The sequence below is a fragment of the Hylobates moloch genome, unplaced genomic scaffold (genome assembly GCF_009828535.3).
Source record: "Hylobates moloch isolate HMO894 unplaced genomic scaffold, HMol_V3 SCAFFOLD_13, whole genome shotgun sequence".
Taxonomy (NCBI): domain Eukaryota; kingdom Metazoa; phylum Chordata; class Mammalia; order Primates; family Hylobatidae; genus Hylobates; species Hylobates moloch.
In genome coordinates this window covers 28508983-28533744 of record NW_026652288.1, presented here as the reverse complement: position 1 = coordinate 28533744, position 24762 = coordinate 28508983, and the positions used below count along the sequence as shown (strand labels likewise).

The following is a 24762-nucleotide window of genomic DNA, read 5'->3' as shown; positions in this document are numbered from 1 at the left end:
CACTGTATTACTTGCCTTTGTGGCTTTGTCGAGAATCAGTGTTTACATGATAGACCATAAATTACTGTGCCTTTTAATAAATTTGTACAATAATCTATGAAAGTTCTAGATGTTTAGCTGTGATGTCACTGCTTTTGTAGGAAAAATTTGGCCTGTAAATCTGCTGAATCATTCTGATTAGGCAGTTGTAAAAATTAATACATATTTTAACTTGCCGATCCCATGCCAGGCTTCACTGAAAAGCGTCCAGGAACAGACCTTGGGTTCCCAACCTTTTTGCATATAATATCTGATAGGAATGCTGAACCTATTAGCCTCAAGCAGTTAGTTTGTTCTCTCTTACACACACACACACACACACACACACACACACACACACCCTCCCCACCCGCACCCCCTGTTCACTTGCTATCTTCCCCCCTGTATACCCCAAACAATGTGGTGTTGTAAGTAAGAGTTCATAACCACATAAGCTAGCAAAGATCCCTAAGAGGAAAGAAGCAAAGATTTATGGTCATTTTTGTAAAAATAAGGTTTAATAAAACATCAGCAATCTGCATGAGAAGGTAAATTACAATGAGAAACTTAAAAAGCTTATGGTCTAAGTCAACCAATGTAGAAGGTAGTGGTTGAAGAAAACAAGCTTTGACTTTTAAAATTTCCTAACCAGGGGATTTATTTAGAAATTCTGGCATTCAAATGTACATGTAAAATCCAATTTAACAGATCAAAATTGTTACACTAAGTTTCACTTAGTATCTAAGTATCCAATCACAATTGTATCTAAGTTTCACTTTTGTTTAAGAAACATTATAAAGGTAATCAAAACTCTAGGTGTATACTTATATGGAACTAGTTTATTTCCTATTTAACTACTGTTCATTGCGTAAAGTATGTTGTCCCAATTTTCAGCTGTTTTAAGGAATTATAAAACATTGAGATCTACTAGAAAGAGGGACAGCCTACTTCTAAGTGATGCCACTAGTACAATCAGGCTTGGATTAAGTCTCTTCTCAGGGGCAGCTTTGATTTAGCCATGGACTCACAAGGAAAACAAGAGGTGGATTTGGTTAGGGAGCAACAGCAAATTCAGCCTGACCACATTCCTACTCTAAACACATTTTCAGCATAAAGATGTAAAAAAATTTTTTTTTGGTTCAAAAGTTATGGTTGCCATGGAGACAAAAAGAATACACCTGAATTTATAAACTGAGATATATTTCAGCTCCTTGGCTTAAAATAATACATCTTTATATTCTTAAGAGACATATCTCAAGATGTTCCTTGCTTTGCCTTGAATAAAAATTTTTTTGAAAAGCGTATGCTTCTCCTGAACACACTCATACTTCAAATTTACCACCTATTTTAAGCTTTAAAATTCTTCTTGCCAGCATTTTTCAGCTAAAAAAAATAGTTTCATGAATGTTTAGGTACTTTTTACAATGAAGGGATATGGCAGCATGGATACTGGGTAGCTGGCTAGGCTCTAAATACCTGATGACTCAACGCTTTGCACAAACCAGTCTTGCTGATTATTAAAATGTGTCCCTGGGCAAAATTAAAGCAACGCATGTTAAGGCTTCAAATGCAAAGGACTCACTGTAGTTGATTCTTTCAAGAATAGAAATCGACCATAACTTTGCTTTATAATCCATGTGATACACCACATTATAACAGATAGCTACTGTGTTTCATGATTTCTGAATGTCATAACATTTGGATTAAACTGTATACAAAAAAATCACTAACCTGAAAAAAATCAGAGGAAAGAACAATATAAATTAGTGACACTGGAATTACAGAATAATTTTCTCCTAAGAAACAAAGTTTTATTTATTTCAAGTAGTGTTGCCAAGCAAATATTTGTAAAGAACACATTTTTATGACTGGAGGCTGTTTAAGTGGTTTTAAGAGTGCTTAATAATTTTTAAACATGATAAATTTCCATCCTTTAAATTTAATGACCAATATTAATTAGCTTAAGTAGTGATTATTTTTTCACATTTAGTCTTAAAAAAAAAAAGGATTCCTATTAACCAACATACTTAGTCTTGACCTGGATGAATTTACAAAAGCCAGACGATGGAATACAGATTAATGTGGTTTAATACTGAGATTAATCAACATTGCCCTTTTTCCCTGCCAAAGGCTTATTTTCTAGACCTGCTTCACTATGACTACTAAAAGAGTACAACTAAAATTTTATTAGAAATCGCTCAGCTTACACACTCCAATCAGGAAGTTATTTAAATCACCTCAGATAAAAGCTTTGTGACCTAACCTAATACATCATATGCAGATCATGAATACTTTCAGAAAAGAATCATTTCAATATGTCAAGGACATAGTATCTATGTGAATAAAATGTGTGCTTAAATGTCTCACTGTAAGGAAAAAAAAATCAGTCAGGCTTCATATCAATTAGACAACTTTTACTAAATGAGAAAACTACATTTAAAATGTGCTTTAAAACAAAACGGAATTAGAAAAAAAGACATATGCATTTTAAAGAACTTTTGCACTGTGCTGAAAATGAAATATCTCTTGCAGTAAGTAATACAATGTGCCAATTCATAAAATGTAAGTTAACAGGTTTCTCAATTTAACATTTTCAAAGACGATATTAAGGTCAAAAATGTCACATCTATGGTAGCACATATAGAAGGGCATTATAGATATGATGTCCATCCCTATGAAGCTTACAAATTTGACAATGCTCAATAAAAGCTTTTAGAATCACATCCAATAGTGTCACAGCCAAAGAATCACAAATCTGTGTCCTGTAAGTTCTCTCCTTCTAAAATCTTCATGTTAACTTTTCTACTCATTGCCGTTTGTTAATACTAACCCTTAAAAAAAAGAAAGAATAGGAAAAGAAAGGCTGCAATAAACTCTTGATCAGGTACAGAAATTATTGCTACTATAGTTCACTACAAAGCATGTCTATACAATATCATATGACCTTTGATTATGAAAAAATCAGAATAAAAATCTTTAGTGACATAAGCCTTACAATCGTATACAACATTCACATGGCAATATTAGACAGTTAAGCACCCAATACCCATAAGTTGACAAAATGTCCCACTGACCAGCATTCATTTAAATACATCCTTCGTATAGAGGGAGGAAAAAGAGATAGTGTCAGATTTCCAAGGCTTGTCAAAAAAGGATTCTCATGTACTGTGGATCTAAAAACAAACAACAACGACAACGACAAAAAAAAAAAAAAAAAAAAAAAAAGGAAAAAGAAAAAAGAAAAAGAAAACCAATGCAGGTGAAGGTGTTACCAGGAAGTTAAGCATGCCAAAAGGTGTTCCGTGCGAATGAAAACCTAAAGCCAAGGTACCACATAATCACATTACCAACTAGTTGGGTAATACTATATGAGCCTTATCTTAAAGTTAAATGAAATGCTACTGCACAATAGAGCATCAATAAGTTAAAAATTAGAGTGCACAAATCCAAATCAGTGTCAATTCCTGTATAAAGCAAAATATTCACTATCAGCTGTAAAGTTTACCCAGTCAAACTGTATGATTAAAATCACTGGATTGGACAATGTGCGTATTTTTTTTAAAACAATCAATCTCTAAAATTCCTTTTTAATGTAATGAGTCATAAGTTTTCTTAGTAAGATTAAACAGATATCTAAGTAGATAAGCAAGGGAAAATAATAGTTGGTGAATGTCTGTAAAGCTCTTCCCATATTTCACTTTTAAACATGTTTAGGGAAAAAAATTAGAAGTATTTGCCATTATTCTAGCGAAAACAAACAAACAAAAACAAAACAAGCTCAAAATAATTAAACAACCAAGCAACACTAAAACCACATTACACAGATGGATCATCATGCTTTCATCTGGTTTAACTATCACATCTAGTTTAACTGGGATGCTTTTCAACTTTAAAAATTGTGATACATGAAGATGTAACTTTAATGGATAATTTTGAATTTGGATTTAACTTTGTTGACTACAACAGAGTATACTTATTACAATACAGTGTAGCACATCTTTCTATTAGAAAAAAATTTAAGATCCTTTACCCGTCTCCTTAAGTTAAAGGTGTGACATCATAAAGGGTGTCAAATGGCTGGATGGTTTTACAGTGCACACTTATATATTATGAAGTATGTCCTTAACAAATCTGGTTTCTTTACAGAATTCCTTTCTTCACCTTTTCTTCGGTGGATTAGCTGTTCGAGGTGGAGTGACAGGACGTCCAGAATTCAGTCCACCATACTGGTACTTAGCTTTCTTTTCAGATGGTTTCAATATCTTAAAGTAAATTATTAACAAATAATGTTATTCTTTCATGTACAATAAGTTAAGAAAATTGTTACAATTGTGATTTTCAATAAATGGCATAAACTCCAAAAGTGCAATAAAAATGTAGAATAGCAAAGTTCCATAAACATTTCTTAAAGTGTGCAAATGTCTGAACTTTGTCATTCCACTCATATTTTAATAACAGAAGTACACTAACTCTATCAACTATCCAATCCTTAGATTTAAGTAAAAAACTTTTTTTTTTTTTTTTTTTTTTTTGAGACGGAGTCTCACTCTGTTGCCCAGGCTGGAGTGCAGCGGCACGATCTCGGCTCACTGCAAGCTCCGCCTCCCGGGTTCACGCCATTCTCCTGCCTCAGCCTCTCCAAGTAGCTGGGACCACAGGCGCCCGCCACCATGCCTGGCTAATTTTTTTGTATTTTTAGTAGAGACGGGGTTTCACCGTGTTCTCGATCTCCTGACCTCGTGATCCGCCTGCCTCGGCCTCCCAAAGTGCTGGGATTACAAGCGTGAGCCACCGCGCCCGGCCAGTAAAAAACTTTTTAAACTTAGTGTATCTCTGTTGTGAGGAAAAGAACACTGGTTTAAGAGTCAGAAGATCTATGTTGTCATCATAATTCTGATATAGTAACTTAGGGGGGTAACTAATCTACAAGTCACAAACCCTTAGACCTTATTTATTTACGTATAAATAGATCTTTTTACTTAAAAAATAGCTTTATTGATACAAATCTAATTTTAGAACATTTCTGTCACCCCAAAAAGAAAGCTTGTTCCCATCGGCAGTCACTCCCCATTCCTGCTCTCCACAGCCTCTAACTCTAACCAACTACTAATCTACTATCTGTCTCTATAGAATTGCCTATTCTGAACATTTCATATAACTGGCATCATATAATATGTGGTCTTTTGTGACTAGCTTCTTTCACTCAGGTTTTCAAAACCAGTTTTGAAGTATCAGTCCTTTATTTCTTTTTATTGCTGAGTTGTACATTGTACAGTTAATTGTATGGATGTACCACAGTTTATCTATTCAGTAGCTGATGGACATCTGAATTGTGTGAATTTTTCGGCTATAAGGAATAATGCACATTTATTTAACAGTTTTTGTGTGAACATGTTTTCATATATCTTGGGTATATACCTAGAGGTAAAACTGCTGCATCATATGAGAACTCTATTCCCACCATTAATGTATGAAGATTCTAATGCCTCCAAATCCTTACCAAAACTTGATACAGTCTGGCTTTTTTACTATACTCATTCTGGTGGATATAAATAGAGCTTTAACCTACATTATACATAAAAAAGTCATGATTTTCCAAAAATAAAACAGTATAGACTTACAAAGTATTTTTTAAAAACTATTTAGAATATAATAGTGCCTCAGTGAAGAGAATATATTAATCCAACACCACTATGACAACTGCTGGAAGGATAAGGTATGGTTACTATATTTAATCTGTAAATGAGCAATCAACCATTTACCATTCAATTGTACTAATTGATGGAAACAGTGTATTATGATAAAGAGAAAGAGGAATGGGAAAGCCCCAATGCATTTTAAGAGAAATATAGTATGTGTACATCAAAGAGATAGGATAGCCTTTTTTTTTTTTTTATTATACTTTAGGTTTTAGGGTACATGTGCACAATGTGCAGGTTTGTTACATATGTATCCATGTGCCATGTTGATCTCCTGCACCCATTAACTCGTCATTTAGCATTAGGTATATCTCCTAATGCTGTCCCTCCCCCCTCCCCCAACCCCACAACAGTCCTCGGAGTGTGATGTTCCCCTTCCTGTGTCCATGAGTTCTCATTGTTCAATTCCCACCTATGAGTGAGAACATGCGGTGTTTGGTTTTTTGTCCTTGCAATAGTTTACTGAGAATGATGTTTTCCAGTTTCATCCATGTCCCTACAAAGGACATGAACTCATCCTTTTTTATGGCTGCATAGTATTCCATGGTGTATATGTGCCACATTTTCTTAATCCAGTCTATCGTTGTTGGACATTTGGGTTGGTTCCAACTCTTTGCTATTGTGAATAGTGCCACAATAAACATACATGTGCATGTGTCTTTATAGCAGCATGATTTATAGTCCTTTGGGTATATACCCAGTAATGGGATGGCTGGGTCAAATGGTATTTCTAGTTCTAGATCCCTGAGGAATCGCCACACTGACTTCTACAATGGTGGAACTCGTTTACAGTCCCACCAACAGTGTAAAAGTGTTCCTATTTCTCCACATCCTCTCCAGCACCTGTTGTTTCCTGATTTTTTAATGATGGCCATTCTAACTGGTGTGAGATGGTATCTCACTGTGGTTTTGATTTGCATTTCTTCTGAGGATAGCCTTTGCAAAAGCAAAGTACTGAAGCTGTTTTACTCAGTGAACAAGAATGATTTGTAGGAGCACACTGAAGCTAAAACTGGCCTCTTTTAAAATGTAAATGTTGAAACCAAAAGTTGGTTCTTCAAAAGAATAAACAAGATAGACTGCTAGCTAGATTAAGAAAAGATCCAAATAAGCACAGTCTGAAATGAGAAAGGTGACATTACAACCAACCCCACAGACATACAAAGTATCTTGAGATTATAAACACCTGTGCACACAAACTAGAAAACCTAGAATAAATGAATAAATTCACAGAAACACGCACGCACTCCCAAGAAATGAATAAATTCATAGAAACACACATGACCTCCTAAGAAATGAATAAATTCATAGAAACACACAAAACCTCCCAAGAGATGAATAAATTCACAGAAACACACACAAACTCCCAAGACTGAACCAGGAGGAAATTAAAATCCTGAACAGAACAATAACAAGTTCCAAAATTGAATCAGTAATAAAAAAACCTATAAACCAAAAAAAGCCCTGGCCCAGAAAGATTCACAGCTGAATTATATCAGATGTACAAAGAGCTAGTACCAATCCTACTGAAACTATTCCAAACAATCCAGGAAGAGGACCTCCTCCCTAACTCAGACTACAAAGCCAGCATCATTGTAATACCAAAACCTAGCAGAGGCACAATGAAAAAAGAAAACCTCAGGCCAATAACCCTGACCACAGATGCAAAATCGTCAACAAAATACTAAAACTGAATCCAGCAACACATCAAAAAGTTACCTCACCACAATCAAGAAGGGTTTATTCCTGGGGTGCAAGGTTTCAACATATGCAAATCAATAAATGCGATTCACCTCATAAACAAAATTAAAAACAAACACCATATGATCACCTCAATAGCTGCAGAAAGGCTTTCAATACAATTCAACATCCTTTCATGTTAAAAACCCTCAACAAATTAGGCATTGAAAAATTAGGAACATACCTCAAAATAGTAAGAGCCATCTGACAAACCCACAGCCAACATCGTACTGAAAAGGGAAATGCTGGAAGCATTACCCTTGAAAACTGGAATAAGAGACTAGGATGACCATTCTCACCACCCCTATTCAACAGAGTACTGAAAGTCCCTGCCAGAGTAATCAGGCAAGATAAAGAAATAAAAGGCATCCAAATAAGAAGAGAGGAAGATAAACTATCTTTACTGACAATAATGATTCTATACATAGAAAACCCCACAGACTCTGCCAAAACGTGCCTGGAACTGATAAACAACTTTGATAAAGTTTCAGGATACAAAATCAATGTATAAAAACCAGTAGCATTTCTACACACCAAAAACATCCAAGCTGAGAGCCAAATCAAGAACTGCATTTACAATAGCCACAAAAAGAATACCAAGGAATACAGCTAACCAAGGAGGTGAAAGATCTCTACAACTGTAAAGCACTGCTGAAAGAAATCAGAGATGATGCAAACAAATGGAAAAACATTCCATGCTCATGGATAGAAGAATCAATATTGTTAAAATGTCCATCCTGCCCAAAGTAGTTTACAGATTCAATGCTCTTCCTATCAAACTACCAATGTCATTTTTCACAGCATTAGAAAAAAACTTTTCTAAAATTCGTATGAAATTGAAAAAGAGCCTGAATAGCCAAAGCATCCTAAGCAAAAAGAACAAAGCCAGAAGCATCGCACTACCCAACTTCAAGGTACACTATGAGGCTACAGTAACCAAAACAGCATGGTTCTGGTACCAAAACAGACATATAAACCAATGGAACAGGATGGAGGAGCCAGAAATAAAGCTGTACTCCTGCAACCATCTGATCTTGAACAAAGTCAACAATAACAAGCAATGGAGAAGAGACTGCCTATTTGATAAATGGTGCTAGGATAACTGGCTAGCCATATGCAGAAGGCTGAAACTGGACCCCTTTTACCATATACAAAAATTAACTCAAGATGGATTAAAGATTTAAATATAAGACCTCACACTATAAAAACCCTAGAAGAAAACCTAGGAAATACCATTCTGGACACTGGCCTTGGGAAATAATTTATGACCAAGTCCCCAAAAGCAACTGCAACCAAAGCAATGATTGACAAGCGGGACCAAAATAAACTAAAGAGCTTCTGCACAGCAAAATAAACTATCAACAGAATAAACAGACAACCTATAGAATGAGAGAAAATACAAACTATGCATCCAACAAAGGTCTAACATCCAGAATCTATAAGGCACTTAATTCAACAAGCAAAAAACAACCCCATTAAAAATGGGCAAAGGACATGAACAGACACTTCTCAAAAGACAAACATGCAGCCAACAAATATATGAAAAAATGCTCATCATCACTAATTATTAATGTAAATCAAACCACAAGATACTGTCTCACACCAGTCAGAATGGCCATTAATAAAAAGTTAAAAGATAATAGATGTCAGCAAGGTTGTGGAGAAAAAGGAATGTTCAAACATTGCTGGTGGGAGTGTAAATTAGTTCAGCCACTGTGGAAAGCAGTGTGTAGATTTCTCAAAGAACTTAAAACAACCACCATTCGACCCAGCAATCCCACTACTTTGGGTATGTACAAAAAAAGACAGGCATTTGTATGTTAATCACAGCACTATACACAACAGCAAAAACATGTAATCAACCTAGATGTCCATCAACAGTGAACTGGATAAAGAAAATGTGGTACATATACACCATGGAGTACTATGCAACCATAAAATTAAGGAAGGAAATCAGGTCCTTTGCAACAACATGGATGCAGCTGGAGGCCTTTATCCTAAGCCAATTAATGCAGGAAGAGAAAATGAAATACCACGTTTTCACTCATAAGCAGGAGCTAAACACTGGGTAAACATGGACATAAAGATGGCAACAATAGACACTGGGGACTACTAGAGTGGAAAGGGTGAGGGGGGGATGCGAAATGAAACTCTTATGCTCACTATCTGGGAGATAAGATCATTCATACACCAAACCTCAGCAATATGTAATTTACACATGGAACAAACCTGCACATGTACCCCCTGAACCTAGTACATATATAAATTGTAGTAATAAAAATATTATAATAAAAGTGGGCAAACCCCCTGTACATAGTATACAATGTGCTTCCTCAAAAGAAGAAAAAAAATAAATAAATGTTCCCATGACATAAATGGGTAGTTTAATATTATTTTGAAAGTTTTTTTCCTAAGGAAACTATTTTTTTTTTTTTTTTTTTTTTGAGGCCAAGTCTCGCTTTGTTGCCAAGTCTCGCTTTGTCGCCAAGTCTCGCTTTGTCGCCCAGGCTAGAGTGCAGTAGCGCAATCTCGGCTCACTGCAACCTCTGCCTCCCAGGTTCATGCCATTCTCCTGCCTCAGCCTCCCAAGTAGCTGGGACTACAGGTGTGTGCCACCATGCCCGGCTAATTTTTTTGTATTTTTAGTAGAGATGGGGTTTCGCAGTGTTAGCCAGGACAGCCTCGATCTCTTGACCTCATGATCCGCTCACCTTGGCCTCCCAAAGTGCTGGGATTACAGGAGTGAGCCACCGTGCCCAGCCAGGGAACTATTTTACTTTATTTTCATCCGAGTTTGTAATTCTTTTCCCAGTGTCTGTTCCACCCATTTACTTTGCAAAAGAAAACAAAAGCCTAAACTATTCATTACATTCAGATTTGTTTAGTAAGCCACCATTCAAAAGGTCATAGAGGAATTTTAACAATTTGAACATCTGAATCAAGAATGACTGACGTAACTTAGGTTCCCTAAAACAGTCATATTTGATATATACCACAAATGCTGGAAACTTTGTGACTGAAAATAGAAATATCTAATGAGTTTGAGTGGTAATCACTTCTGAATTATATAGACTTACAACACTTGCTCAAGGAAAGTTCACAAATCTAAAACGAATTCTGATAATACTTTTTATTAATTTCTAGTTCTTATATATTTATGTTTACATCATACCTGAAATGAACACATCAAAGTTTCATCCACACTCATCATTCCACCAGCATTATCAAACTCGCCACAGTAATTTGGGGCTGAAAATAAGGTTACCAACTGTCGTTTAGCAAAAAATTCATACCCATCTTCCACCACCTGTCAAAGGAAATGTCAGAAGAAAAAACATTTATTGGTAGGTAATTCTGAACCATCTATACTAATTAAAATTAAGGTGGCAAAGACTGTGCCCCACCTCACCCCCAAACCACCCTGTTTTGTTTTGGAAGTTGTGATTTTTATTCTTAAACTTTGCTTAGAACATTAAAATTGGTGTGCCTTTTCTATAATGGCAACAATTTAGCTTAATTGGAATAATAAATTCATCACTCCTGAAAGCTTAAAAATCATGCCATTTGCAAGGCTCCCCATGAAGCAAAATATACTAACAGGCATCATGACTACAGGGAGCTGGGACACTAAGTACTTTTTTTGTTTTTAAGTTTTAAATTTAATTTTATTTTAATTAATCTACATGTTTTTCAGAGGAACATCGATTATTACTTTGATGAGGGCATTATAATCCAACTACAGAATCCTTAATTAAATGAGCAACAACCAGACAATGAACGACTTTGCAAAGAGCTTACTTCTTGCTTTGCTTTTAAAATATCTATTATTATTATATGGCTACACACTGAAAACATTACTAAGTTGAGTTTAATTTACACAGATCATGCTCCTTAAATTAACTGCCAACAGACTGTATTTTTATTTTTATTTTTTGAGATGGAATCTTGCTCTGTCAACCCAGGCTGGAGTGCGGTGGCATGATCTTGGCTCACTGCAACCTCTGCCTCCCAGATCAAGCCATTCTCCTGCCTCAGCCTCCCAAATAGCTGGGATTACACACACCCACCACCAAGCCCGATGAATTTTTGTATTTTTAGGGGAGATGAGGTTTCGTCATGTTGGCCAGGCTGGTCTCAAACTCCTGACCTCAGGTGATCTGCCCGCCTCGGCCTCCCAAAGTGCTGGGATTACAGGAGTGAGCCACCGTGCCTGGCCTTGATGAGTCAACATTTCTAGAACCAGTTGTCAATTTCTGAGTAATTTAAACAATTTTTCTCTCAGTCTACAAATTTAAGGTATGCAATAATATGTAAATATTTTATATTTATTTACGGTGGGCAAGATTACTTTTAAATTTATTTTAGATATCTTTTAATTAGCAAAATTATCCACACCACTTGCTAATATAAAAAAGCAATTACAAAGGCATTTACTTATTAAAATAACTCCTACCTCAGTACTAGGAACATACTTCTGTTGAAATTACCTTATGGTACAATTGAGATGAACCTTTTCTCCTAAGACCATAGCCACCTTATCTAATCCCTGTGACCCCTGCTCCACATAGCAAATGGCACTCATGTTTTTAATTGTTTCTGTGTGTATGTGTTTGTGTGGAGACAGGGTCTCGCTCTGCTGCCTAGGCTGGAGTGTTGTGGTACAATCTTGGCTTACTGCAGTCATGACTTCCTGGGGCTCAAGAGATCTTCCCACCTCAGCCTCCTGAGTAGCTGAGACCACAGGCGTGTGCCACCATGCCTGGCTAATTTTTTTATATTTCTTTTCTTTTTTTTTGAGACGGAGTTTTGCTCTTGTTGCCCAAGCTGGAGTGCAACGGCGCGATCTCGGCTCAGGGCAACCTCTACCTCCCAGGTTCAAGTGATTCTCCTGCCTCAGCCTCCTAAGTAGCTGGGATTACAGGCATGTGCCACCATGCCCGGCTAATTTTATATTTTTAGTAGAGACGGGGTTTCTCCATGTTTTTCAGGCTGGCCTCGAACTCCTGACCTCAGGTGATCCAACCGCCTCAGTCTCCCAAAATGCTGGGATTTCAGGCGTGAGCCACGGTGCCCAGCCAATTTTTTGTAGAGACAGGGTTTCGTGTTCCACTGTGTTGCCCAGGCTGGTCATAGACTCCATGTTTTTAGTTCTTGGTTTTTTACTTTGCTTATTTGTTCATTCTTTCAAATTTTCTTTTTTAAAGGGAATATTTCTAGAATTTTAGAGACAATATTTGAAAATAAGCACAATAGGAGGATTTTGGCAGTTTCTGGAAAACAAAGGACCATGCAAACTAGTGTAGTTCAGAAACCTGATTTTTAAAAATCATCATTTATTTTTGAAAAGACCAGTGAATGAAGATCTATGGCTGAAAAAAATTGATTATCAGGGGTCATTTTAGTTAGGAACCTTAGTAATTCTGCCTTGTTATCTAATAGAAGGCATATTTATCAAAATCATAAACACAGATTTACTGACTTAAAAAACTATTTGTTCGGCCGGGCGTGGTGGCTCACGTCTATAATCCTAGCACTTTGGGAGGCCAAGGTGGGCGGATCACAAGGTCAGGGGTTCGAGACCAGCCTGGCCAACATACTGAAACCCCGTCTCTACTAAAAATACAAAAACTAGCCAGGCTAGTGGCGTACACCTGTAGTCCCAGCTACTTGGGAGGCAGAGGCAGGAGAATCGCTTGAACTCGGGAGGTCGAGGTTGCAGCGAGCTGAGATGGCGCCACTGCACACCAGCCTGGGCAACAGTGTGAGACTCTGTCTCACAAAAAAAAAAAAAACAAAAACTACTTTGCCAAAAGCAAAGGATATGGGAACATGACCTCATTTCAATGGAACCACCAAGAAATCCTGCTAAATAAAAGTGGCATGTAATATACAATATGCAAACAATGAAAAGCCAGTCATTTTTATCACTTAGGATCAAAGAAAGAGGCAGCAGTAGTAAGTGTCATGGGGAGTAAAGCTCCAGAAAAAAAGGGAAGTACTGTGGAACAGCATATACTTAATTAAATATGCTTTTATTAATTTATTCAACACTATGTGTGCATGATACAATATGCTACAATGTCAGCAACTATACAAAGCAACAGAGATTCAAAAACAAGTCGTGATCCCTTCCTTAGAGTACACAATCTAGTGGTGGTGGACATAAAAGACAACCAAAAGCCCTAAACTGTATAAATGTTTTTATAATGAAAAATTTCAAATATACACAAAAGTAGATCAAGAAGACTTGAATTAACTCCCATTAACTCATCAGCCTAATTCAATACTTTTCATGATTTTGCTACATTTGTTTCATTTATCTTCCCTCTCTCCTTTTCTCTTTGCTGATATTATTTTAAAGCAAATCCCAGCCATGTCATTTTACTTCTACACGCTCAAGTATGCATTCCTGGAAAAACATAGACATACTTCTTACGTAACAATTAATGATTATGACACAGCTAAAATAACTGATACCGGCCAGGAGCAGTGGCTCACACCTGTAATCCCAGCACTTTGGGAGGCTGAGGTGGGCAGATCACCTGAGGTCAGGAGTTTGAGATCAGCCTGGCTAGTGAAACCCCGTCTCTCCTAAAAATACAAAAATTAGCTGGGCATGGTGGCAGGCGCCTGTGGTCCCAGCTACTTGGGAGGCTGAGGCAGGAGAATCACTTGAACCTGGGAGGCGGAAGTTGCAGTGAGCCGAGATCGTGCCACTGCACTCCAGCGTAGGTGACAGAGTGAGACTCGGCCTCAAACAAAAATAAAAAATTAAAAGATTAAATAATTGATACCTATTACCAAGTCTACAATCAAATTTTCTCTTTTTTTGAGACTGAGTTTCACACCCATTGCACAGGCTGGAGTGAAATGGTACGATCTACACTCACTGCAACCTCTGCCTCCTGAGCTCAAGCGATTCTCTTGCCACAGCCTCCCAAGTAAGCTGGGACTACAGGTGCACGCCACCACACCTGGCTGTTTTGTATCTTCTGTAGAGACGGGGTTTTGTCATGTTGCCCAGACTGGTCTCCAACTCCTGGGGCTCAAAGGATCCACCCGCCTCAGCCTCCCAAAGTGCTGGAATTACAGGCATGAGCCACTGCACTGAGCCACAATCAAATTCTTCAATGGTCTCAAAAATACTTTTTTAAAGTGTGGTTTGTTCTTATCAAAATTGCCATTATGCACAAAGATCATACAAAAATGAGGCTGGGCACAGTGGTTCACGCTCACGCCTGTCATCTCAGCACTTTGGGAGGCCGAGGCGGGCAGATCACTTGCGCTCAGGAGTTCAAGGCCAGCCTGGCCAACATGGTGAAACCCTGTCTCTACTAAAAATACAAAAATGAGCCAGGTGTGGTGGTGCATGCCTGTAATCCCAGCTGCTCCGGAGGCTGAGGCAGGAGAATCGCTTGAGCCTGGGAGGCGGAGGTTACAGTGAGCAGAGATCGTGCCACTGCACTCCAGCCTGGGTGACAGAGTGAGACTCCATCTCAAAAAAAAAAAAAAATCTAAATCATATCTACAAAGCTTCAAAGAGGCACTGAAAATTTTGTTAGGTTTGCTGTATACTACAGAAACACATTCTTTGAGACTGGGTCTGGCTTTTTCACAAGGGCTGGAGAGCAGTGACATACACATGGCTCACTGCAGCCTTGATTCCCTAGGCTCAAGCAATCCTCCCACCTCAGCCTCCCACGTAGCTGGGACCACAGGTACGCATCACCACACCCAGCTAAATTTTTGATTTTTTTGTAGAGATGGGATCTCATTTTGTTGCCCAGGCTGGTCTCAAACTCCTGTGCTTAAGCAATCCACCCACCTCAGCTTGCCAAAGTGCTGGGATTATAGATGTGAGCCACCACGCCCAGCCCCAAAATATTTCTAAACATTTCCTCTTTCAGGGTGATAAAAGGTTAACAAATCATTAGATTGTTAAGTGTGAGATCCAGGAACTGGCTCTGCCGCCTCTCCTACTGCTTTCCTTGTACAACCCATTTAGCTTTCTTGGATATGTTTCCTCAAAACAAAATGAAAGGGCTTATGTGAAGTTAACAAATAATAAATGTTTAAGAGTCCAGGTGGGGTGGCACAGGCCTATAGTCCCAGCTACTCGGGAGGCTGAGGCATGAGAATTGCTTGAACCCGGGAGGCACAGGTTGCAGTGAGCAGAGATTGTGCCATTGCACTCCAGCCTGGGTGACAGAACAAGACTCTGTCTGCCCCCCAAAAAAAGAAAGAAAAAAGAAAAAGCTTAAGAGTTTTATATTTCATACCTGATGAGCTCGACAAATCAAATCTAAATCGTGACGATTCAGAAATTTACTGACTACATCAGCTCCAAAAGTAAAGGAAACACCACGATCATTTTCTCCCCAGCCTTGCACATCCTTATCTGGATCAGACCATAGCAAATCACAGAGCAAACCTTTAAAGGACAGAAATATAGCAATTAAGAACAAAATTTACAGATTTATAGAATATAGCACATCTACATCAAATTTCGGTTCCTCTCTTGCCCTCTTACCTTTTACTAAACAATGACCATCACTTGCTTAAGTATTCCAGCCTATGTAACTTACACTTTTGTTAAAGCAACCATACAAACCATACAAATATAATCTTCCATGGCCTCTTAAGGTAGTACTTTCCAACCCTTTCCACATATAGGAAATATGTGTACGGCACTTACAGCACAACAATATATGGAAAAGGCTGTTCATCTTTTGGGTAGTTTCTCCATATGAATAACCAAAGAACCCAGTGGTATTTCCTCAATAGTTCCTCCTTTCCTTACAGTTCCACTGCTTCTGAGCACCACAGTCTATTCTGTTAGTCTATTTTATTTATCCCTGAGCCAATAACAGACTAGAGCTTTTTTTTTTTTTTTTTTTTTTTTTGAGACGGAGTCTTGCTCTGTCACCCAGGCTGGAGTGCAGTGGCCCGATCTCGGCTCACTGCAAGCTCCGCCTCCCGGGGTTCACGCCATTCTCCTGCCTCAGCCTCTCCGAGTAGCTGGGACTACAGGTGCCCGCCACCACGCCCGGCTAATTTTTTGTATTTTTAGTAGAGACGGGGTTTCACTGTGGTCTCGATCTCCTGACCTCGTGATCCGCCCGCCTCGGCCTCCCAAAGTCCTGGGATTATAAGCGTGAGCCACTGCGCCCGGCCAGCAAACTAGAGCTTTTTAATAAGTCTTTATATTTGGTGGGGCTAGTATCCTCCATTTTTTTTTTCAGGATTGTCTTGGTTACTTTTTGATCTTTTGTTCTTCCACATAAACATTAAAAACAACTGCCTAATTCCATAAAAAAACTCAATTGTGATTTCACTGGAATTGTATTTGATCTACAGATCACTTGAGGGAAAAAAAAAATTTTCTACTGAGACCCTGAGGATTTTTTTTTTTAAATGTGGAAGAACAAAATCAGATCAGATCCTTGACTTTGGTAATGTTTGGAGCCTTGGAAAAGAGGTCAGGGTTAAAAATATTTACCTGAGTATTATCATCATATTAATGGTAGTGGAAATCTTAAGAGGGACTCAGACCACCTTGGGAATACAAAGTGAGAAGACCAGCAAATGAATTCTGAGGAATTCAAACATTTAATAGGCAGGTAGATAAGGGAGAACGAGCATTAGGTATTGAGAAGGAATGATCAAGACAAAGGGCTTAGTATAGTAAACGTATCCTGAAAGGGGAAACAATCATCCTAAAGTAGGAAATGTGCCAAGAACAAGGGCAGTAGGATGAAGACCCAAAATGTGCCACTTACAATTAAATCATTAGACCTCAATGCAAGTTTCTTGGTGATTGAGGGTAACAGAGTAGGTAAAAGTCCAACTGTAGTGATATTAAAAGAAGGGTGGATGTTGAGATGGTGATAGTGATTTTCTAAGAATTACAGTGGCTAAGAGAAGATATATATATATATGTTTTTGAGACGGAGTCTTGCTCTGTCACCCAGGCTGGGGTGCAATCTCTGCTTACTGCAAACTCCGCCTCCCGGGTTCACGCCATTCTCCTGCCTCAGCCTCCCAAGTAGCTGGGACTACAGGTGCCCGCCACCACGCCTGGCTAATTTTTTGTATTTTTAGTAGAGATGGGGTTTCACCATGTTAGCCAGGATGGTCTCGATCTCCTAACCTCATCATCTGCCCGCCTCAGCCTCCCAGAGTGCTGGGATTACAGGTGTGAGCCACCATGCCCGGCCAAGAAGATATTTTTTAAAGAGTTAAGTCAGTTTTAAGAATTTTAAATAATCCATAAACATCATAGTATGGTTTAGGAGGAAAGGGCATCTTCATTTTCAGTTACAGTACATCATATCTTGATAGAGGCATTATAAAACCATTTGTAGAATTAGTGGCAATGTATTCAATTTCTATCGTTGATATATCCCAAGCTCCCTGTATGATGTTTTAAGAAATTCACTAGCACACAAAATCCATTGGAATAGTCAGTCTCAATTCTTAAGCCCTTTCTGGTTGAAGCTGACTCTTCAAAAATATACACCCACCCAGTACTTAATAATGCTTTCATACTTTCCAGCCTCTTTCCAGTAGAAAGCTAAGGTATTAAGAATCTATAATTTCTTTTTCTTTCTTTTTTTTTTTTTGAGATGGAGGCTCACTCTGTTACCCAGGCTGGAGTAAGGTGGCGCGATCTCGGCTCACCGCAAAGCTCCACCTCCCGGGTTCATGCCATTCTCCCGCCTCAGCCTCCCGAGTAGCTGGGACTACAGGCACCCGCCACCACACCCGGCTAATTTTTTGTATTTTTAGTACAGACGGGGTTTCACCATGTTAGCCAGGATGGTCTCGATCTCAAGAATCTATAATTTCAGTGAGACAATAAAACTGTATAAAATTAGAATATAGTTTGAGGTTTACGAAACATGACAGTCTGGATGCATTAAAAAAATCAAATAATGGTAGCAACAACAATCTGGAATTCTTTAACCTTAACAGGGTCAAGATAAGAATTTCAGGTCAGGCACGGTGGCTCACGCCTGTAATCCCGGCACTTTGGGAGGCTGAGGTGGGTGGATCACCAGAGGTCAGGAGTTCGAGACCAGCCTAGCCAACATGGTGAAACCCCGTCTCTATTAAACATACAAAAATTAGCTGGGCACAGTGACAGGCACCTGTTATTCCAGCTACTTGGGAGGCTGAAGCAAGAGAACTGCTTGAACCTGGGAGATGGAGGTTGCAGTGAGCCAAGATCAGGCCATTGCACTCCAGCCTGGGCGACAAGAGTGAAATTCTGTCTCAAAAAGAATTTCAGACTCAAGATTCATTGTTTAATGAGCTAGCATCACAATCAACTAGGGTGTTTCAAATAATGTATTAATTTATAAATTAAATTTCTGAATGTTGCAGACACTATCAAAGATCAAAATAACTGTTTTCAGCATCTCAAAAACTTCTCATTAAAATATGCTAAAATAAATAAAATATGCTAAAAATAGAAGCCTTGCATATCACACTTGAAATTTACATCTGAACTATAAACAGATATTCTGAAGAATGACTAGTAATACATATTTATATTATACCTTATTTTAAAAATAGCACTTTGGGTGTTTTTTGAAAGAGAGGGTCTCACTGTGTCACCCAGGCTGGGTGTTTTTTGAAAGAGAGGGTCTCACTGTGTCACCCAGGCTAGAGTGCAGGAGCACAATCACAGGTCACCGCAGCCTCAACTTCCCGGACTCAAGTGATCCTCCTGCCTCAGCCTCCTGAGTAGCTGGGGCACCACGACACATGGCTAATTAAAAAAAAAAAAAAATTTTTTTTTTCTCTGTAGAGATAGGTGTTATGTTGCCCAGGCTGGTCTCGACTCCTCACCTCAAGTGATCTTCCTGCCTTGGCCTCCCAAAGTGCTGGAATTACAAGCATGAACTAGTGCACCAGGCCTAAAAACAGCATTTTAAATAAAATACTATTTAAATACTAGTTTCTATTAGGTTTACTCAAATGTGTTCAATAATTACAATCAAAAACTGTGATAAAATGCATACTTTTAAAAATAATCAACACAAGTCGTGTTATGTAAAAAAGCTCATAACACAGGCTGGGTGTGGTGGCTCACGCCTTAATCCCAGCACTTTGGGAGACCAAGGTGGGTGGATCATGAGATCAAGAGATCGAGACCATCCTGGCCAACATGGTGAAACCCCATCTCTACTAAAAATACAATAAATTGGCCAGGTGTGGTGGCGGGTGCCTGTAGTCCCAAAAAAACTCAAAAAACTATTACAATTTTCAACATACATTACTACATGGTATGACATCGGATGACTATATCTTTATCATGGTTGATGGGCGTGGTGATTGTTGTTTCTTTTTTTCTTTTTTCTTTTTTTTTTTGAGACAGTTTCACTGTCACCCAGGCTGGAGTGCAGTGGTGTGATCTTGGCTTACTGCAACCTCTGTCTCCCAGGTTCAAGTGATTCTCGTGCCTCAGCCTCTTGAGTAGCTAGGCTTACAGGTATGCACCACCATGCCCAGCTAATTTTTGTTATTTTTAGTAGAGATGGGGTTTCATCACGTTGGCCAGGCTGGTCTGGAACTCCTGACCTCAAGTGATCCTGCCCACCTCAGCCTCCCAAAGCGCTGGGACTACAGGCATGAGCGCCACTGCTCCCAGCCTTCCCACAGATTTCCAATGTAATTTTCACAAAACTGACCACAGGTCTCTAGAGCCTTAAGAGCTCTAAAAATTTAAGCCAAGTATGGCACATGCCTGGAGTCCTAGCTACTCAGAAGCTGAGGCAAGAGGATTGCTTGAGCCTAGGAATTCGAGGTCCAGCCTGGGCAACAGAGTGAAATCTCTCCCACACCCCTTGAAAAAAAGCTCTAAAAATTTGAAATAGAGGACATAGAAAATAACAAAAAACTACTAGACATTTGAAAAGAAGGTAGTTGTATCCTTGCCTAAGAAGCAAAGAATAGATTATTTTAATTAAAAAACTTTCGGCTAATTCAACAAATTTTTGAAGAACATAACCAATGCTAGTATGAACGAGGGAATTTAGAAAAATAGGTATGAGGACTCAACAGCAAAATCTTTTTTGTGATCAAATAAGTGTGACAGAACTACATTATGACTATAAATAAGAAGGTTCCACATTTTGAGGATCAGTGCAAAGTGAAAAATTGTGTATTACTGCAAATAATCTGTAGCTGGCTTATTGACTATGAAAAAAGCTCTTTTATTTATTATATAAGCCAATCCTACTTCCACTAAATGTAATCAGGTTCAAATATGACAACATTTTACACAAAACAATTAAACTTCTCTCTATACTTACCTGTATCAGGGACATCAGTAGGTCTCATAATTCTCCGAATTTGCTCCATAGATTGCAGGTCTGGTGACAATCCTATAAATAAAAAGATGAGACATAGTACTAATAGCTAAAAATTTTAATATTTTAATAGTCACTGAATAAAAAGCATTTAATCAAAATAGATTCACTATGTGAAATTAAACATACTGAAAAGTGTTCCTTTTAATGTCCTTTTTTTTTTTTTTGAGACAGAATCTTACTCTGTCACCCAGGCTGGAATGCAGTAGCACGATCTTAGCTCACTGCAATCTCCGCCTCCCGGGTTTGAGCGATTCTCCTGCCTCAGCCTCCCAAGTAGCTGGGACTACAGATGCACACCACCACATCCAGCTAACTTTTTGTATTTTTAGTAGAGACGGGGGTTTCACCATGTTGGCCAGGCTGGTCTCGATCTCCTGACCTCATGATCCGACCACCTTGGCCTCCTAAAGTGCTGGGATTACAGGCGTGAGCCACCACGCCCGGCCCCTTTTAATGTCTTAAAGGGCAACACAGAGTTATTAGGAATTCCACTTTGATATAATAGAGCATTATACTTTTTTTTTCCATTTTTCCCTACCAGGGAAATGAAATTCCTTTATATTTCAAAAGACTTCCCAAGGAAAAAAAAAAAACTACCATTCTTTTTTCCAATCATTCCCTGGCCTTCATAGAAACATAATCAACTGCAACCCTTCCTACCACTTTTGCCAGTTCTTACCACTAATCTTAAACATTTTAACTTTTAAGTGAAAGTGCCTCACTTGGTTCCCTAAGACCTTCTTTTCACATCCCACTCCAACACGTTCATTATCTTCATGAAGTCATAAACTATTGATCAGAAGGATTAACAGGAAAAGCTCATAAAAATACTTTGCAATCTTTGAAGTGGTATATAAGCTATTATTTCTCTCTGGTAGGCAATCCAAGTATCATCACGAGGAATGAAGCTACACATTCATATCCATACTGCTACACTTCTATCCTTAGCTAAACTAATGTACAAGAACTACAATTCATTATGTGTTTAGTATCTACTGGAAAACATATTTCAATTAATATAGTGAATTATGTTCTGCCAGAGAATAAACCATTTATTACCTCAGGCCTAGGCAAGTGCATCTATCTTTTCAGCGTTTTTCCACTTTAATTCTTCCCGTATATTGATGAAAAACTAATTTTCTTACACTATTTCCATTAAATTACTTCCCTGCACAAAAACCCAATATGGTTATTAAATCATTCAACAAACTCCCTTGCTCAATATTCAAATCTCCATAATCTGATCCCATCATTTCCCAGCATGTACTTGACCTTCTAGTCAGGCCAGTTCTTACACATTCCCTAAACTAGACAACAAAGAGTGTCTCAAGTCCTTTTAACTTCTCCAAAGTCTATTTATCCTCTAAAACCCATGCTTCTATACACACATGTATCCAGTCTTTCCTCCTCCTGACTTCTCATAGTGTCTTAATAAGTTCTGACATATTAAATACCTTTTATTACTCAATTATCTGTTTCATAAATATATCTTAGCAACAGGTTTTTAACTCTTCAAGATGGTCAGATCAGATAATACATTAGCTACTAGCTAGGTGTTAGACATATACATTAATTTTTCAAATAAACTTTCAAAATAAACTTCAAGCTTATTTCATAAGCCATACAGAGTAACTTACCAATCTACCAAAAATTATTTTATTATTTTATTGCTAATACTAAAGCAAATATATGAAGCCTAGAATTCTTGATATATGTGAATATGAAACTCAATTTTATTTGGATTCTGATGAAAGATTTCAATATAGGCAGGAAGATAATGATCCTCTCATTTTTACCGATAAATAGCAGGGGTGTCTTTCTGTTAAAACTTGAGGCAAAGGAGACTTTCTCAAACAACTCTAGTTACCCTCTTTATATGTGAAACTGTATTTAAAGAAGCATTACATTTTCATTTATAAGTAAGTTTCTAGTTATTAAAAGAGGTTTAGCCATGTTTAAAACAGTTTTAATCACTTGAGCTTTCACACAAGCACTGCTTTGTTTTCCCACAGCCTCTTGATTATTATAGGTATTTTCCGAATAACAGAAGAATAAAAGAAATCTGTAAGGCAAATTTACTAGTCTACCTCCATGACAACAGAAGATCTTCTCATCCACAATGGCTGCTATAGGCAGACAGTTAAAACAATCAGTGAAGGTCTTCCACAATTTAATATTAAATCTTCGTTTGCCTATAAAAAGAACAGATAGAATAAATTAAAAAATCTAAAACTGTTCTCATCAGTTATCTCAAAGCCACAGGATTATGAATGATTTCAATTTTCTTCTTTATTTCTTCTTTATGTTTATCTATAAAGAAGAACTTTTCCTATAATGCATAGATGTTATTTACATACCTTTAAAAAGGCAACAACTACAATAAACATTCAATACCTTCAGTAAAGTTACCAAGACTTCAAAGATTGTGCTGGGGGGTAGGGGTGGGATGGGAAGATGTTGGTCAAAGAATACAAAGTATCAGTTGGGTAGTAGGAATAAATACAGAAGATCTATTGTATGACATAGTGACTACAGTTAACACTATATTGTATCTTTGTAAAATGCTAAGAGTAAATTTTAAGTGTTGTTTTCTCCCAAAATGCTAACTTTTTGAGGTAATGCATATGTTAAATCAGCTGGATTTAACCATTCTACAATGTATATAACTTCAAAACATCATGTTGTACATCATAAATACATACAATTTCTGACAAATAAAATAAACCTAATCAAATTTAACACTTAAAAAATCCCAAAGACTGTGCTAGGTGTTTTATGAAATACATCAAACAATTTTTGTCTTTTAAGATCACTATCATATAGCAATTTTTAAACTATAATATAGCAATTTAAAATTTTTATAATATAGCAATTTTTAAAACACTATAATGTAACAACTTAAATATAGCAAATTTTAAATTTTAAAACAATTTTTCTTTTAAGATCACTGTCATATAGCAATTTTTAAACTATAATATAGCAATTTAAAATTTTTATAATATAGCAATTTTTAAAACACTGTAATATAGCAATTTAAATACAGCAAATTTTAATAGGCTCTTAGTTCATTTTTTTCCCTTCAATGTGTGGACTACTTAAATACCTAGCCAAACAAGCAAGCAGAAGTGAAAAGGTGCCTCTGGAAACTGTCCATTTTAACACTAATGCATTGATTAACACAGTATAAACTTATTGCCAAGGAAGGAAAATTTCCAAGTGTTCAACTGGTATTCTCTTTTGTGTGAATTACAACTTGGCGCTACAGCAAGTATAAATAGAGGCACAAAGGCTATAATTTTCCTGTAGCCTAGCACAAAAAGCTACGACAAAGACAACCTCAAGTGTATGTTCACTTTTTTAGAGTTACTCGATTTTCCTGAATTTGGTAATAAGGTACAACTACTAAGCTAGGGAAGGGATGAAAGACACAAGTACTAACTTCCTGTGGTTTTATGCCACAACCTGCCCCTTAATGAGTAAGTACATAACTCAAAGCACTGTTTACAAGTTGCTTTCCTATACATTATTTCATTTGATGTCATTTATATCCCCAAGGACATTCTTGCCCATCTTTTATCCTTTAAAAATATACCCCCATTTCTGATGTAGCTTTAGGAAGAATGTTGTAGTTTGATGTACTCCAATCCACTTCCTCTCTGCTAGTCTGATTTAAATAATTCAAACCATACACTACATCTCAGAAATAAAAATACAATACAAAATCAAATACAGAATCATTTCTATTAGAATGTAAGCTCATGGCTGGGCACAGTGGCTCATGCCTGTAATCCCAGCACTCTGGGTGGCCGAGTTGGGTGGATCACCTGAGGTTGGGAGTTCAAGACCAGCCTGATCAACACAGAGAAACTCCATCTCTACTAAAAATACAAAATTAGCCAGGCAAGGTGGTGCATGCCTGTAATCCC

The 24762-nt window shown here is 37.6% G+C and overlaps 1 protein-coding gene across 2 annotated transcripts in view; it reads right to left on the bottom strand.

Moving 5' to 3' along the window:
- Window positions 1–2417: 2417 nt before the first annotated feature.
- Window positions 2418–24762, bottom strand: part of PPP1CB (protein phosphatase 1 catalytic subunit beta) — a 51168-nt gene continuing 28823 nt past the window's right edge. For both annotated transcript variants that reach the window (XM_032172594.2, XM_058426641.1), the window contains exons 5-9: window positions 22924–23028; window positions 20777–20848; window positions 15737–15888; window positions 10630–10764; window positions 2418–4280 (exon numbers count right to left, since the gene is read on the bottom strand). In XM_032172594.2, coding sequence (XP_032028485.1) covers window positions 4176–4280; window positions 10630–10764; window positions 15737–15888; window positions 20777–20848; window positions 22924–23028 — 569 coding nt within the window. In that variant the 3' untranslated portion in view covers window positions 2418–4175. The remainder of the gene's footprint in view (window positions 4281–10629; window positions 10765–15736; window positions 15889–20776; window positions 20849–22923; window positions 23029–24762) is intronic.